The following is a 16,356-nucleotide window of genomic DNA, read 5'->3' on the forward strand; positions in this document are numbered from 1 at the left end:
ATAGTCTTTGGAGCTCAGATCTACTAGGCTTCTTGATGCAGAGTCCAGGTCTACCTGGACTAGTAGATCTGAGCTCCAAAGACTATTGTGGCTGTCAACACCTCCCCCACCCTATTTTGCCCCCCATTCTGCCCACCTCCCATTGCCCCCCTTCCTCTTTGGGAAGGGGCCCAGAAGAAACTGACCCATCTGGGTCAGTATAATGCAGTTTGCACCTCCAAGGGTATTGAAGAAAAATAGTTGAGCTATACAACCCCCAAAAGAAATGGCTTTTGTTTCTGTTATCAGATTCGCCAAACACATTCCTAAGTCTCTCTGAAATTTTAGAAATATAGAAAATGGATTGCAGAATATTAGCATTATTGTATTCAGGCTCACATTAAAATGGATCAAAATGAACTGCAGCAGCAGCTGTAGACCCACAGCTGTGTCCCTGAACTTCTATACACTCCTTCATGGTTATGGGATCCACAAGCCAAAGAGCTACTATAGCAGGCCAGTTTCCTCCCAGATTTGACACTGTTTGGAGGAGGGTCACGGATGCTTTCCTGGACCTGTATTGTGCCCCAGCATTATGCGCTGGCAGTGAGTTCAGGTAAAATAGGAAAATGTCAGGTCCCAGGAACTTTCTGGGCCCCCTCCTTTGGCTCCAGGGCCCCCTTTCTGACCCTGGGCTCAGGTACAAATTACCCCCCTCTCCTAGGCCCTGGTTGGAATGGGTTTTAATAAACGTCAACATTATTTACAACAAATACATTTCTCGTGAGATGATGACAGCGATTTATGATGTGGCCACATTTGGAATACTATGCACAGCTCTGCTTTCCCCATTTCAAAAACGATGCCACAGAGTTCAAAAAGGGAAACCAACTTGGTCAGCGGATTGGAGAACCCTTCTCTAACAGGAAAGGCTAGGGGCTTTTCAGTATAGGAAAAGATAACTAAGGGGAGACATGATAGGAATTTAAATATTATGCATGGTGCAGAGAAACTGCTTACAAAGTCATTTTCCTGCCTCTGTCGCAATTCTAGAACACAGGAGGTCATCCAGTGAAGTTGATTGGCGGTTGATCCAGGATGGACCAAAGCACGTATTTCTTTACACAACACATAATTTATGGCATTTGTAGACCCACTGTGTGGTGATAGGCACTGGATTAGAAGGCTTTAAAGCAGGATTAGACACATTCATGGAAAATGGCACAAAAACATATGATCTCCTGTGGATCAGGCCAAGGGCCCATCTAGTCGAGCTTCCTGTTTCTCACAGTGGCCCACCAGATGCCTCAGGGAGCACATAAAACAACAAGAGACCTGCATCCAGGTGCTGCTCCCTTGCACCTGGCATGGCAATGGCTATTAGTCAACATGACTGATATGCAGAACCTCTGACTACAAAGCACCACTCTGCCACACCATACCAGTTGCTGGGAAACAGCAATGGAAAGTACTAGCTGCCTAAAGCTCTGCAGGTAAGTTTCCCAGGAGGACCAGGCTGGCTACTGTGGACATCAGGATGCCAGGTGAGGCAGACCCTTAGCTGGATCCAGCAGGTCTCTTCTGATGCTCATGAGTGTTTAGGCTTTCCTTATTTGTTCTGAACCACATTTGTACTATCCTGTACTATCCTTTAAACAAAGCCTTAGGAGATCACGTAGCACCTGAAAGGTAAGCTGTTTCAATCGTCTGTGAGTGTACACAACCCCCCTCAGTAACAGCAACTTGAAGATGGGTGTGGTGGAAATACTCTGCAATTTGCAGAGAAATTCCCATCATGGACCATTTGAGAGTCCCTTCATACATGGCTGCTGCAATGCAAGGCACTACAGGCCTTCCAACTATTTCTGGCATGTGACAAAACCACGGAAAATCAACTTCTCCCATGCTGTGGTAACAAGCCTGCAGCTGAGTGTTCTTTGGAGCCAGACATTGTGATACAGTCAGCATTGCACCTAGGTTTGTAGAGGGTGTATAAATGATAACATAATTCATTCTTCTTTGAGATAATGTGAATTAATATTATCTTTGAGAGATGTTCACTCAGCTTCCGCCTTGCTATCCTTATGGAAGTAGCAGAAGGCTGTACTTTTTCAGAGCATGTTTTGCTTTTGATTGCTTGCTCAGAAGTTGCTTTCTCCTATCCTGTTCTGCTGTATTAAAACTTTAAATAATTCTTTATGTTAGTAAGCAATATGCATAATATTGAGGGCGCAATCCTAACCCACTTTCCAACACCAACATAAGGACAATGCAGCTCCTAGATAAGGAAACAAACATTCTCTTACTTTGGGGAGGCCTCCGTGAGTGCCCCCCAACTGCAGGATGCAGCACACGTCCCATTGGCAGAGCTATGCCAGTGCTGGAAAGTGGATTAGGATTTCGGCCTAAATCTACCAATGAAGCTGTTATTTATGAGAGGCCATACAGGGTAGAGGTGAAAGCATTTAGAGGAGTGAAGAAAGAAAATCACCTTTGTGAACTTTGGGAACCTTTGGACTCTAACAGCATTGATGACAATGTTGCCTTCCACTATTCACTGCAAGATATATGTCTCTAGTAAGAGAAAAATGACAATTTGACCAAGAGAATTCAAAAGGAGATGCAATCAAAAAACTTACTATTCAAGAGGCATAAAAAATCAGGGGTGAGATTGAAGAATGTGTAGATCTTGCAGTGTGCTTCTGACCTTTGCTGCCAAGAGAGTGTTGGCAAGTGTTCTTGCCAACTTGAGTGTTCAAGAGTAGACAAAGGTGAAGAGGCAGAAAGGAGGCTTCATAGTTACAGTGTTCAGGAAGATAATGTGATTTGGATGGAAATGAAGGCTGGGTGTTGGATCTCTACGCCAAGAACTCACATCTCACGCTCCACCTTAACTGGTAACTCCACAGGACACTTAAACACATTTTAGCCTCCTGGGGCATGACTTGCAACCCTTAAATAGCAGCAATTGGCAATCTTATTTGCAGCTGGTGATATTATCAGTGACATCCATTCCCAGAACACGTTATTCTACATGAGAATACATTCCCTCCTGAAGCTGTTAATTGGGCTGCTTGAATAAACATACACAGTTCATTGTTAATGAATGATTGCTGAAATTTCTGTTTTTAAAAAGATACCCTTGAGCATTGCATAGTGAAAGAATATGGTTCCTGACTGGGATCCTTAGCTTGGATGGTGGCAGTAAGTAAACTACTAGATTCACCTGGTTGTTCAGTAAAGGGAATCAAGTGGAAAGCAGGACTGTGTTACTTAAGTAGCCAAGCAGATCCATAATGAGTTGAGTATAAATGGGTTGAGCCCAGGCCACCAGATGTCACATGCCATTTTCATCTGGCTCTGTAGCATCCCTCATGTTCAGGCCTGGTCTTTAGGACCATGGCAGATTCCCTTGTGGAATGGACAGTCAGCTCTCATTATCTGTTAGGGTTAAGTTCTTGGAAAACCTAGTGGATACCAAATTAGTGGATACTGAATCATTGAGCCTATGAGGACAATGGGGTTCCAGGGGACTTTTCCCCCATATTCTCTATGAACTTTATGAACCTAAATCTTAATTTGAAGTATATGAGGATGGATGATAGCAAGGGCTCATTCACATCTCTGACATCTGATGCTTCCTTCTCTTTGCTGGATATCCCTGGATGCATTGAACATTGTGCTGATGGTCATGGCAATTTATCCTTGCTGGTTATTCCTCATTGAAGGTTGCTGGCCCAACAATAAGGCCTCAGCAGTCAGCAGTGGGGAGGGGGCAGCTTTGCCTGTCCTCCTTCTCCACCTGTCTCTTGACTCCATCCCTTGGCTTGCCACAGCCCCAGAGCAGCCCTCAGGTAGCCTTCCACAGACTTCTCATCATTGGCCTCTCATCATCACCAGGGTTGTGAAGGTTCAGCTGGAATCCCTGAGATGGTGCCTGAGATGGTGGGGCAAGTCTGGAAATGGACGCAAATGTGTCTGGCAATTCTCCAGGGGCAAATCTGCTGTGGCACCAGCACAGTATTAGTGGATAACAAGAAAAGAGTGGCAGATAATTGAGAGATAGGTGGCAATTCTGCTTTTTACAGATAAGCACATTCACAGATACTGAATTTGCATATAAAGAGAACTGACTGTATTTAGTACTTGTAGAATGTACTTAGGAACATGATACTTAGGAATTGGCAAGCTGCTTACCAACCCCTTCTTCTGTCCCCCCGTCACCCCACCCCCTGGTGCAAGCCCCTGTTGCCCCCAAGTTGAGGAGCAAGGGAACAATGAGTGGCTCACTGCTTTTGACTCCAGTCTTTCTCCAGCGAAAAAAGCTCTCTTACCTCAGGTAATGCAGCCATGGCACCAATGAATCTCCTTGGATCTACAGCCACTTTTGAGCAGGCGCAGACCCAAGGAGGCCTGTGTCCGTCTGCCTAGACCGGGAAGTGGCACCGGATACAGTGGTGGAGGCTGCCTCCATATCCACCCCCTTCCTGGGCCTGTTCCTCTGCTCCTCTTGTCTTCCCCCCACCCTCCCCATACCTCCAGAAGCTGCACTGCTGCCCATCAGGGCAACTTACCCTGGTGGCGGCACGTCGCCCTCTTCCCAGAGCTGACACTCCCCACTCAGAGGGTGCCGTAAACGTGCTTTATGGCATGTTTATGAGATGCAGAGCCAGAGCTGGAGCTCAGCACTGGCGCCAGGGCTCCAGAGGATTGGACTCTTAAGAAACCAAAATATATTTTACAGGCCTGAGTTTGGTCTTGAGTACAGCTAGTACGAGCCAGCCTAGCTGCTTAGTGGAGATACCAAAGTCTAAGTTATGCTCCAGAGCCTTGCGGCCTGGGTCCCTGCGTGGGAGAGAGCCTAGGGACAGCAAGGGCCTGTAGGGCCTCCTAGTCCCTGAACTGAGGCACTGGCATGTTCAGGATGCTGGCGATACTACCAAGATTCAGTACTTAGTCATTTGGATTTAATTGGCTAAGAACTGTACTGTGCTGTCTTAAGGTACGTTGTGTCCCTTTAAGACTGCAAGGAGCAGAAAGACCCCAACTTGACACTTAAGCTGAGATTTAGACCCTTAATTGTCTGAATCCTAAATTGGGCATGGAAACCCCTGGACTGCTGGAAGCTGGGACAGCAGGGCCAGGGGCTGTAAGAACTGATAAGGTCCGGGTGCTTGGGTTGTGGACCAGATCCTTATTTGACACCAAAGCAGTTTCTTCCTGGCTATCATGATTGTTGTCATGTGAACAAGGACCAAGAACTAACAGCTTTATGAGGACCACCCAAGCTGTGACCAGGTCTTTCTGCACTGCTGAGGCATTGCTCTTGCCTGATCAACAGCAAACAGAACTGTAAATGTGATTTCACTCCACAGATAAGATAGGCTCTTCTTTAAACAATGAATGAAAGCTAATGCCTGCTCTTCCCTTCACCCTGTGTCAGTACACGCTGCTGCAAGGCTCCTGAAGTACCCATTTAAAACAAATGGAACCAAAAAATGAACATATTGTCTTTGGAGCTCATTGTTTTAATTCTCATTTGCATTTACTGCAAAGCAAATGAAAACAAATGGAACGTATTCATTTTCATCTGTTTTCAAATGAAATGCACACTTTTACTCCTGATGAATCTCTGAGAAGATTAAAATCAGAGATCAAGCCTGCCTGGAAACAATGCACATCTGGCCCACCACAAGATTTTCTACAGCATACAATGAATTGTGCTTTGTTTGACAGTGAATTTGCTAATGTTTGAAATTTTCACTCATGATACATCATTTCTTAGTTTAAGCACAGCATTTTTTCTTTGTCATATTCAATTTCTCTTTTGTTCTGAATCATATCCAGTGGCATTGCGAGGGAGGTGTGGGCCACACTGGGTGACTTGCATAAGGGGGGGGTATACAACTACTCACCAAAATTTTTAAAATCTTGATATTTTTGAATATTACCATCATGTTATATATCAATTGATATGTAATTTCATGCAGAACAAAATAAAACAGACAACGTTGAAATATCTTTATTCTATCAAACATTATAGCCATAAAACCAGCAGGAGCAGGGTGACGGTACATCTCTATGCCCACTGCTGGAGTGTTGCCTTTCCCACTGCACGGGAGGAGGTTCATCAAAGCAGTGGCGTGCTCGCCTCCCATGCCGGGTGACACAAACCCTAGGGATGCCCCTGATCATATCATGCTGATCACAGAAAGATCCAAGTAAAACCTATTCATTCATTTACATTTCATTCATTCTTTTATAAAACTGAGTTTTTTTCGGCACATGAAAATGTGTAAAATATACAATGTGGGCCTTGTCCTGAAACATTTTTAGCTCCCTGCCCTAGAATAAGGCTTTCATTTCCCAAGGGCTCTTCAGTACTTCATTGTCCGAATTTCTGGGTACACCTGCTTCTGCTACCGAGAGATTTCTTGAGTGCCTTCTGCATATCTTTATTTCTCAAACTGTAAACTACGGGGTTCAACAAGGGTGTCACCATTGTGTAAGAGACAGCAATAAAAGTGTCTGCATCCAGAGTGTATCTGGACTTGGGTCTTAAATAGATAATGGATGCACATCCAAAGTGCACAACCACCACAATAAGATGGGAGGCACAAGTTGAAAAGGCTTTACGCTTCCCTACTGTAGTAGGGATTTCCAGAATTGTCTTTACAATCAAAATGTATGAGAGAAGGATCAGGAAGAATGACAAAAGGACCACAAAAAAACATATAATAAAAATGACAATTTCTCCTATATAGTTTCTGGCACAGGCCAGCTTGAGCAAAGGGGCTAAATCACAGAAGAAGTGATCGATTCTGTTTGGACCACAGAAAGGCAAAGTAAATATGATGATTGTCTCTGAAGTAGAAAATGAAAACCCAGCAGTTGCTGCAAAAGCCACCATTTTGTTGCAGATTCTTTGGTTCATCAGAATCTGATAATGTAAAGGTTTACAGATGGACACATATCGGTCATACCCCATCACTGCTAGGAGCATACAGTTTGTGCATCCAAGGCCCAAGAAAATACACATTTGAAGAGCACAGCCAATGACAGAAATTGTCTTTTTTGGTCTTACAAGATTTGCAAGCATGTTGGGGATGATGCTGAGTGAGTAGAGGACTTCTGAAGTTGAGAGAATAGCAAGAAAGAAGTACATGGGAACATGGAGGCTGCTGTCCAACCTTATTGTAGTGATGATGATGATATTTCCAGCCAAAGTTAGCACGTACATGATGAAGAACACCACAAAAAACATAATCTGCAGATCTGGGTAACTGGAAAATCCATGCAGGATGAATTCCGTCACCACAGTTAGGTTTTCTGTTCCCATTGATGCTAAATTTGGACGGGGGAGAGATATTAACATGTTACAAACTAAAACAGTATACGTTAATTGATCCTTTATGCAAAAATATTTTGGGAAAAATGTGTTTCCTAAATGTATGCCTTCAAGTCAGACCACCTGATTCTCTCCGGAATTGGGCTGTCATGCACAGCGATTTATGACAGCGGAACAGAGTTCGACTAACCTACTGTAACAGCCAAGGCCAGTACTTGCCCTCCATGATGAGAACTTGTGCCCAAGCAAAGACGGAAAGGCTAGGCTCATGCTGTTTCTGCTGTGAGAAGGTACTCCTTTCCTCCAATCTTTAAAAGAACAGCACAGGCTGTGGGCTGGCCTGAGACACGCACAATGGCTGCCAATGAAGTGCATGGCACTCAGTCACTGGTCATTTGGGGAATGCTTCCCATCAAGTGGCAAACCTCCTTGGACCTGCTGGATTAGATAAGACTGTGGCAGGGTGAATCCAGTGGTGAAAGCTACCCAGATCCTACCCTCTTTTCTCAGCCTCCCCACATTAATTCTTTTCTCAAACTTGCGCAGCTAAAAAACTGGCACAGGTCAGAGGAGACCCACTGCAGAGTAGAAGCGTAAGGGGATTTATTCCCCTCTAAAGCCTACTTATCCCCCCCCCAGTTGCATACTTGTTTTCAGGGCAGCTGCACTAGCGGGGGGGTGGGGGTGGGGGTGGGTTTGGGGATGGTGGTATAGGATTGGGCCGAAAGTGTCCTAAGAGCTGGTTTATATACGTATTTCTAAGAACATTTCTTTCTACATTTCAATAGAAGCAAATAACATCTCAGCAATGAGAAAATAACATGACAATTACCTCAAATGGTCTTTCTGTGTTTCTCAACCCTGCTTACTGATGAAGGAGCTTCTGCTGCTAATGCATGTCCGGCTACCATGAGCTCTTCTGCAGACTGGCTGAAGGAGGACAGAGTCTGCTCTGATGAGTGACGAGGAGCTGCACGTTGTTGTGAGGTTGTAAGAGAGGCAGGCGTGGTACAGAAGCTGAAGGGGTATGGAGAACACGCACAAATAACAGTGCTACAAAGTATTGCAACATTGAGGTTCTGCTGAATTTATTTATCGGTAAATAAATGTTTACTGTAGGACAAGTGTTGCAAATGACCGCAGTTTGCCACAGTATCTTTCTTACTAGGTTTGTGTGCAGCACAGAGCAGTATAAACAAGTTTCTAAATCCCACAGCATATTCTCTCTAGAGATTTCAAAATTTAAAACAAATAAACTATTTATTATCAGTGGGAGCTCTTACATCTTATGATGCAATGCCCGTAACTGTAACCCTGGGGAAATCTGCACATCAGGTCATGAAACAGCATAATAATGAGAGTGCTTTTTCAATGCACTCCAGTGCACGTACACACCAGTATCTCCCCACTCACTGTTTGGTGCAATCGTAATTACGATGAAGAAGACTTTGCAAACATTTCACCCCCACCCCATCCACACACACACATCAATACTCGTAGTTGGGGTGGGAGGGAGACTCACCATGCCTTCTGGTCACCTCTCAACACTCACATGCATCATCATCATCATCATCATCATGGAAACGAAGTGAGAAACAGCTAATGAAATGGTGGTGTTCAACTTCATGCAACTGTATGAGAGAAAAGTTCCCTCAGAAAGTCTATGTTTCTCACAAAAAAGATACAAAGGACATCACTCCTACCCCAGGCTGCAAAATAGCAAGTAGAAACATTGAAGAACATAAGAACATAAGAACAGCCCCACTGGATCAGGCCATAGGCCCATCTAGTCCAGCTTCCTGTATCTCACAGCGGCCCACCAATTGCCCCAGGAACCACACCAGACAACAAGAGACCTCATCCTGGTGCCCTCCCTTGCATCTGGCATTCTGACATAGCCCTTTTCTAAAATCAGGAGGTTGCACATACACATCATGGCTTGTAACCCGTAATGGATTTTTCCTCCAGATACGTGTCCAATCCCCTTTTAAAGGCGTCCAGGCCAGATGCCATCACAACATCCTGTGGCAAGGAGTTCCACAGACCAACCACATGCTGAGTAAAGAAATATTTTCTTTTGTCTGTTCTAACTCTCCCAACACTCAATTTTAGTGGATGTCCCCTGGTTCTGGTGTTATGTTGTTGCAAGGGCAAAAGCAAACTCAAAAGCAAACTCAGTATGCAAGAGTGGTGATCGTCTGCAAGCTTTATTTCGTTGCCAGCAACGGGCTTCTCAGGGACTCCTGTCCAAAGTGAAGAGAGCAATGAGAGCCATGTGGGAACTCTCAGAGCCCTCAGAGAAAAGCAAATTTCCAGTGTGAGCCTCTCCCTTATATTTGATTCTGGCTCCTTTGTCTGAGGAGTCTTACATTTCTCATTGGCTGGTGTGTGACATCAGAAATGGCGGCTTTCTCAGGGTTGGCCACAGATAACTTTACAAGCATTTGATTGGTTGGTTTCAAGTTACAAGTTCCAAAAAAGGAGAAAACATACATTAAGACATATAGAAAACATTGTTTCCAACAACCACATGATGGCAATGTTTACTCAATTATTATTCAGGACTTGTTTTTGGTATGTCCTTTGCAATTATCTTTTGCCATTCCTCACTGGCCTGACCTTGTCATGAGCTACTAGTGCTATCTTTCTAAATTCCTTTCTGTCTGGTCCCATCAATCACTGTGGGCTTTCTGCTAACCTCTGCTTAAACTAAGCCCTTTTTGGTCTTCCCTTCATTCCATGTGTAATTCTCTATATGTGATCTGTATAGTGGTGTAATTTCATTTATTTAATACAGGACAAACTAACCTCTTATTGTAAAAAGGATTTTAAGAGACTTTTCTAACTAAATTCAGTTTTTTCTGTCAGCTTTCAGCTCTGACAGAGGCTCCCATTATGTTTTGGCTTAATTAGGGGACTTTCTCTGGAATGTTATTTCTGCTTATCTGTTCCTATCTAGCTGGTGTCTATATCTTAGAAAACTCTATCTCTGTCTGTCAAACAAGACAAACTGTCTGCTTAGATCTCCTCATTAAAAATGCTTCTAACCTGTGTATAACCTTTAGTTCTTGCTTCTTGGTGCCAAGAGATATCGGCTTCCTGGCTACTCCCTAGTTCCTCTGTATGTTGTATCTAATCTCACTTGTAACTCTCTAGTTCCAATTAAAAGTATCTAAATCTGTCACTTTGAGTCTACAGAGGAGATAAGAGTCTTATCTGTGAGCTGCAATGAATTCTGCAAGACTTGGAGTTTTCAAGGTAGCAGAGATACAGCTCCCATATTCTATATCTGTGAGCTGTCTGCGAGACAGACCCTGATTAGAGCTGGAATGGCTTTTGCCAGTCATTTGCTTCTCAAGGTCACATTTGAATTACATTTTCACACTTGTGGCTTTAAGTAAAACTTAATAACTTTTTACCTTTCTATGTATTTTATGCTTTGATCAAACTATTATAACAGCTAAGATTCACTACTATGCCTTTATATATTGATTACATTTAAAAAAAAAAATCTCTAACAATTATTGATGCATTAAAGAACTATTGGCTTGCAAGCATGCTAACTTAGTAATTTATTTTGCACTTCTATGATGCTCTGGTGTAAATAACTCTTTCAGTCCTTCTGAAATTTAAATGTTTTAAAAGTCCAAAAAGCCTTTTCCCCAAGGGTATTCATCTGTTCAGTTTAGTTTCATTTATTATACTAGCAATTAAGCTTCAGATGTAAATTCCAGCTTCTTACTCCCTTTTTTCATGAAGTGGTTCACCTTATCTCATGTCCTTGACAGTTTACCAAGAAACATTCCTTGAGACTAAATTACAGCCTGTAAAGAGCATCTCTCTATCCACTCTGTCATCCCCTGCATAATTTTGTATGTCTCAATCATGTCCCCCCTCAGGCGCCTCTAGAAAAGAGGTTGAAGAGGCCCAAACGCCTTTCCTCATAAGGAAGGTGCCCCAGCCCAGTAATCATCTTAGTCGCTCTCTTTTAGTCGCTCTCTTTTGCACCTTTTCCATTTCCACTATGTCTTTTTTGAGATGCAACGACCAGAACTGTGCACAATACTCCAGGTGTGGCCTTACCATCGATTTGTACAACTGCATTATGATATTAGCCATTTTGTTCTCAATACCTTTTCTAATGATCCCAAGCATAGAATTGCATAGAAAAGCATAGAAGAAATAAGTTATTGGCATATTCTTAACATCTAGACCAGCGGTGTCCAAACATTTTGGCAGGAGGGCCACATCATCTCTCTGACACTGCGTCAGAGACCGAGAAAGAAAGAATTTACCATTTAAAATTTAAATAAATTTACATAAATGAATATATTAGAGATGGAACCTATATGAATGATTGAAGGTCTTGGACTAGCTCAAGTCCTATAAAATGCCTTGCACAAAGCAAGACTGGTCTTTCCTTTGCTGCCACTGCTGCATCACAGACATGAAACAGTAAGTAGTGGAGGGAGCCCTTATCCCACAACTCAGATTAGAGGAAGAACCGTTGTCCTCATGCTAAGAGCAGTTGCGTCAGGGCAGCATGGGCTCCCTGCAAGTCTCCGGAGGTCCAGAGGCTCATTGGAGACTAGGGGCTCTCCGAGGGCCTGATTGGGAGTGTCGGGCCGGGCCGGGGTTTGGGCACCCCTGATCTAGACCGATGTTGGCGAAGATATGACATGCATGTCAAAGGTGACACACCACAACATTTTGGGTGACATGCCAGCGTTCACCAACACCCGACAACAACTGTGTTTGTTTGACTCATGTTTTATTTTTAAAAATTATTTGATGCTTCTTTATATAATACATAGCACCACACGATTGGACAGTATTTTTTTTTTAAATAAATGAATATGTAAAGAAATATTTCTCATTTGTTTTGGAGGGGGGTCACAGAAAAGTTCCCTCAGAAAGTCTAGGTTTGTCACAAAAAAGATACAAAGGACTTCACTCCTACCCCAGGCTACAAAATAGCAAGTAGAAACATTGAAGAAATACGTTATTGGCATATTCTTAACATCCAGACCGATGATGACGAAGATAGGACATGCATGTCAAAGGTGACACACCACAACATTTTGGGTGACATGCCAGCGTTCACCAACACCCGACAACAACTGTGTTTGTTTGACTTATATTTTATTTTTAAAAATTATTTGATGCCTCTTTATATAATACATAGCACTACACGATTGGACAGTATTTATTTTTAAATAAATGTATACGTAAAGAAATATTTCACTTTTGTTTTGGGGGTGTGTGTGACACACCAGCAGACTCAAGTTAGGTATTTTTGACACACTGAGCCCAAAAGTTCACCATCATCACTTATCTTCTAGACCAGCGTTTCTCAAACTTTGAGGGAGCTTGACTCCTTCAGTAAGTTCTTGCGGGGGAGGGGCTAGAGCAGCAACGCCACCCAGAAGTGGTGCTTTCCACTCACTTTGAACGACACAGAGCTGCAGCACCTGCAGAAGGTGCTTTGCACCCACTTCTATTGCAGATTTGCTGCAAAGGGCCGTGCATGGCTCCCCACACCTGCTGAAGCCTGCTGAAGCCTTACATCATTCAAAGTAAGTGGAAAGCACCCCCATCCCCCTTAGCGACACAATCCTTTAAAGGGACGGGGGAAGCATTACACGAACTGGTGGGTCGTGACCCACTGGTTTGAGAACCACTGTTCTAGACTGTCAGAAATGTCAGCGGAAGTCTGTGACAAGAGGGGTAACTGTCACTCAAAGAGTTAAGCTCCTGAGGCAAAGTTTCCTGCTCTTCCTGAGTGGGAGACAGAATATCTGGCCAAGTGAACAAATATTGCCTCAGAGGTCTGGAACCTCCTGGCTCATGCTCATATTAGGGCATGCAGCAGCGCATAAAAGGAGAGCTCACAAGCTGCTCAGTGCTCTCACTTTCTGCCAGCTAGTAGGAGATGTTAGCCAGCAGGCTCTCGCTCTGCCAGCCAGAGTGTTAGGACCCAGTCCTATCCAACTTTCCAGCACCGGTGCAGTCCGCAGGGCTGGGGTCTGGGCACCCCTGCTCTAAACCCTCACTCAGGCTCTCGGTTCTCTGAAGCCACTAGGGCCGTTGGCCTCTGGCTCTCAGCCCTGAATGTCACCAGGCTGATAGCCCTTTAGCTGTGGTTCTACTTTCTTGTCCTCTTTCCCAGTTTTTACAAAAAAAAAAAAAAAAAATCCTGGTTGAGTTTGAGAGAACAGTTTTGTGTGTGTTCTTTCGTATTGTTCTGCCAAGCTGGAATATCAAAAGGTCCAGTATACGAACCAGCTGATATGGTTCTTGGCCCAGATTTTGCTTACAAGTGTGTTCCACAGTTGATTGCAGGTATTTATCTGTTACTGAATGGCTTCCAGCAAAGTAGATTACCAGGTCTATTCCCTCACCATAAACAGTATGCCAAAGTTTCATTTTTTATTAGGGTGGGAGGGGGAAATGAATGGAAACAATTCCAGTGGAGCAGGAGCCCTAAAACAGTGATCTTTGCCCTGTTGGTGCATAAAATAGGTTGACCCTAACAATCTGAAAGAAGTTCAGGGAACAAGTTTTTTGATATCCCGCTTCTGCCAAGTGGCGTGCAAACGCATCCATGGTAAAACAACACCCCCCCATGGCGTCTTTGGCCTTGAGCCAAACCAGAATGCACAGTCGTGCATTGGAAATGTAGAGAGTTGGCAAGGCAGACTCAGGGCTTCAGTGAATCAAAGGCAAACAAAAGCTTTGTGTAAGGTAATAATGTTTTATTTATTTTTCACATTTTCATACTGCCCTTCCTCCAAGGAGCTCAAGGTGGTGTATATAGTTCCTTCCCTCCTTCTATCCCCTCAACAACCCAGTGAGGTAGGTGATGCTAAGATATAGTGACTGGCACAAGGTCAATAGGTTCAAAACGTTATATAATAAAAATACTACCTAAGGTCATAGAGCAGTGGTTTTCAAACTCAGTCGCTCAGGGGGCTGCAGGGGCTTGACTGGACTTACCAGAGCTTCCTGCAGCCTCCCAGGGGTGCGGGGAGCCCTGCGCAACCATCTGCAGGGCTCCCCAAAGCTTGAGAAGTGAAAGTGGAGCAATTGCACCCCGCCTCCGCAAAACTGGAAGTGGAGCAAAAACCAGAAGTGGAGCTCCAGAAATTTATGCTGGTTGGGATCCAGCATAAATTTCACTATCTGTGGAATTTAATCTCTGTTTGCAGCACCTGAGTATGCTCACTTTTGGTGAAGAAAATACTTAAAGCATAGGTTGAAGATCAGCATTGGCATTATTTACATAGTAAATGCTAACTTAGGGTGGTGTAATGTCTATGGTGGGCGGAGACCCAGCCTCCCAGGGGTGCGGGGAGCCCTGCGCAACCATCTGCAGGGCTCCCCAAAGCTTGAGAAGTGAAAGTGGAGCAATTGCACCCCACCTCCGCAAAACCGGAAGTGGAGCACAATCGCCCCACTTTCACTTCTTAAGCTTCGGGGAGCCCCGCAGATCGTCACGCAGGGCTCCCTGCACCCCCAGGAGACTGCAGGAGGTTCTGGTAAGTACAGTCAAGCCCCTGCAGCCTCCTCGCTGCCTCATCGCTGCCCCCACCCCTTAAGGGGGCAGAGGCCAGGGCCCTCAGGCTGGGGCGTTGTGACGCCCCAGTTTGAAAAGCCCTGTCATAGAGTGAAGCACCATATTCCTAAGTACATGCCACAAGAGAGGGAGGAGATCCTCCTAACTTGGATCATCTTCCATGGTCCTAAGGACAAGGCATGAACATGAGAGACACTACAGCACCAGATGAAAATGGCATGTGACATTTGGTGACATGGACTTCCACTCAACCTGTGATGGATCTGATTGGCTACTTGGGTAACATAGTGCCTACTCCTCTGAGGTCATGTGCAGGTCCTGTGAAGGTTGGAGCTTGACTGGAGGGTTTCCTGGGCTGTAGCCCCTTGTGGTTAGTGGCTAGAAATAGTTCCTTCTTTCTACTTCACTCCCTTTGCTGGACAGCTAGATAACATAAGAACAGCCCCACTGGATCAGGCCATAGGCCCATCTAGTCCAGCTTCCTGTATCTCACAGCGGACCACCAAATGCCCCAGGGAGCACACCAGATAACAAGAGACCTCATCCTGGTGCCCTCCCTTGCATCTGGCATTCTGACATAACCCATTTCTAAAATGGAAATGGTTGCGCATACACATCATGGCTTGTACCCCGTAATGGATTTTTCCTCCAGAAACTTATCCAATCCCCTTTTAAAGGCGTCCAGGCTAGACACCATCACCACATCCTGTGGCAAGGAGTTCCACAGACCAACCACACGCTGAGTAAAGAAATATTTTCTTTTGTCTGTTCTAACTTTCCCAACACTCAATTTTAGTGGACCCCTGGTTCTGGTGTTATGTGAGAGTGTAAAGAGCATCTCCCTATCCACTCTGTCCATCCCCTGCATAATTTTGTATGTCTTAATCATGTCCCCCCTCAGGCGTCTCTTTTCTAGGCTGAAGAGGCCCAAACGTCGTAGCCATTCCTCATAAGGAAGGTGCCCCAGCCCCGTAATCATCTTAGTCGCTCTCTTTTGCACCTTTTCCATTTCCACTATGTCTTTTTTGAGATGCGGTGACCAGAACTGGACACAATACTCCAGGTGTAGCCTTACCATCGATTTGTACAATGGCATTATAATATTAGCCGTTTTGTTCTCAATACCCTTCCTAATGATCCCAAGCATAGAATTGGCCTTCTTCACTGCCGCCGCACATTGGGTCGACACTTTCATCGACCTGTCCACCACCACCCCAAGATCTTTCTCCTGATTTGTCACAGACAGCTTAGAACCCATCAGCCTATATCTAAAGTTTTGATTTTTTGCCCCAATGTGTATGACTTTACACTTACTGACATTGAAGCGCATCTGCCATTTTGTTGCCCATTCTGCCAGTCTGGAGAGATCCTTCTGGAGCTCCTCACAATCACTTCTGGTCTTCACCTCTCGGAAAAGTTTGGTGTCGTCTGCAAACTTTGCAACCTCACTGCT

The 16,356-nt window shown here is 44.5% G+C and overlaps 1 protein-coding gene across 1 annotated transcript; it reads right to left on the reverse strand.

Moving 5' to 3' along the window:
* Positions 1 to 6,364: 6,364 nt before the first annotated feature.
* Positions 6,365 to 7,318, reverse strand: LOC136638627 (olfactory receptor 10R2-like). Its single transcript, XM_066612664.1, has one exon. The coding sequence runs from the start codon at positions 7,316 to 7,318 to the stop codon at positions 6,365 to 6,367; it is 954 nt and encodes a 317-aa protein (XP_066468761.1).
* Positions 7,319 to 16,356: the final 9,038 nt, after the last annotated feature.

Source organism: Tiliqua scincoides, chromosome 2 (genome assembly GCF_035046505.1).
Source record: "Tiliqua scincoides isolate rTilSci1 chromosome 2, rTilSci1.hap2, whole genome shotgun sequence".
NCBI lineage: Eukaryota > Metazoa > Chordata > Lepidosauria > Squamata > Scincidae > Tiliqua > Tiliqua scincoides.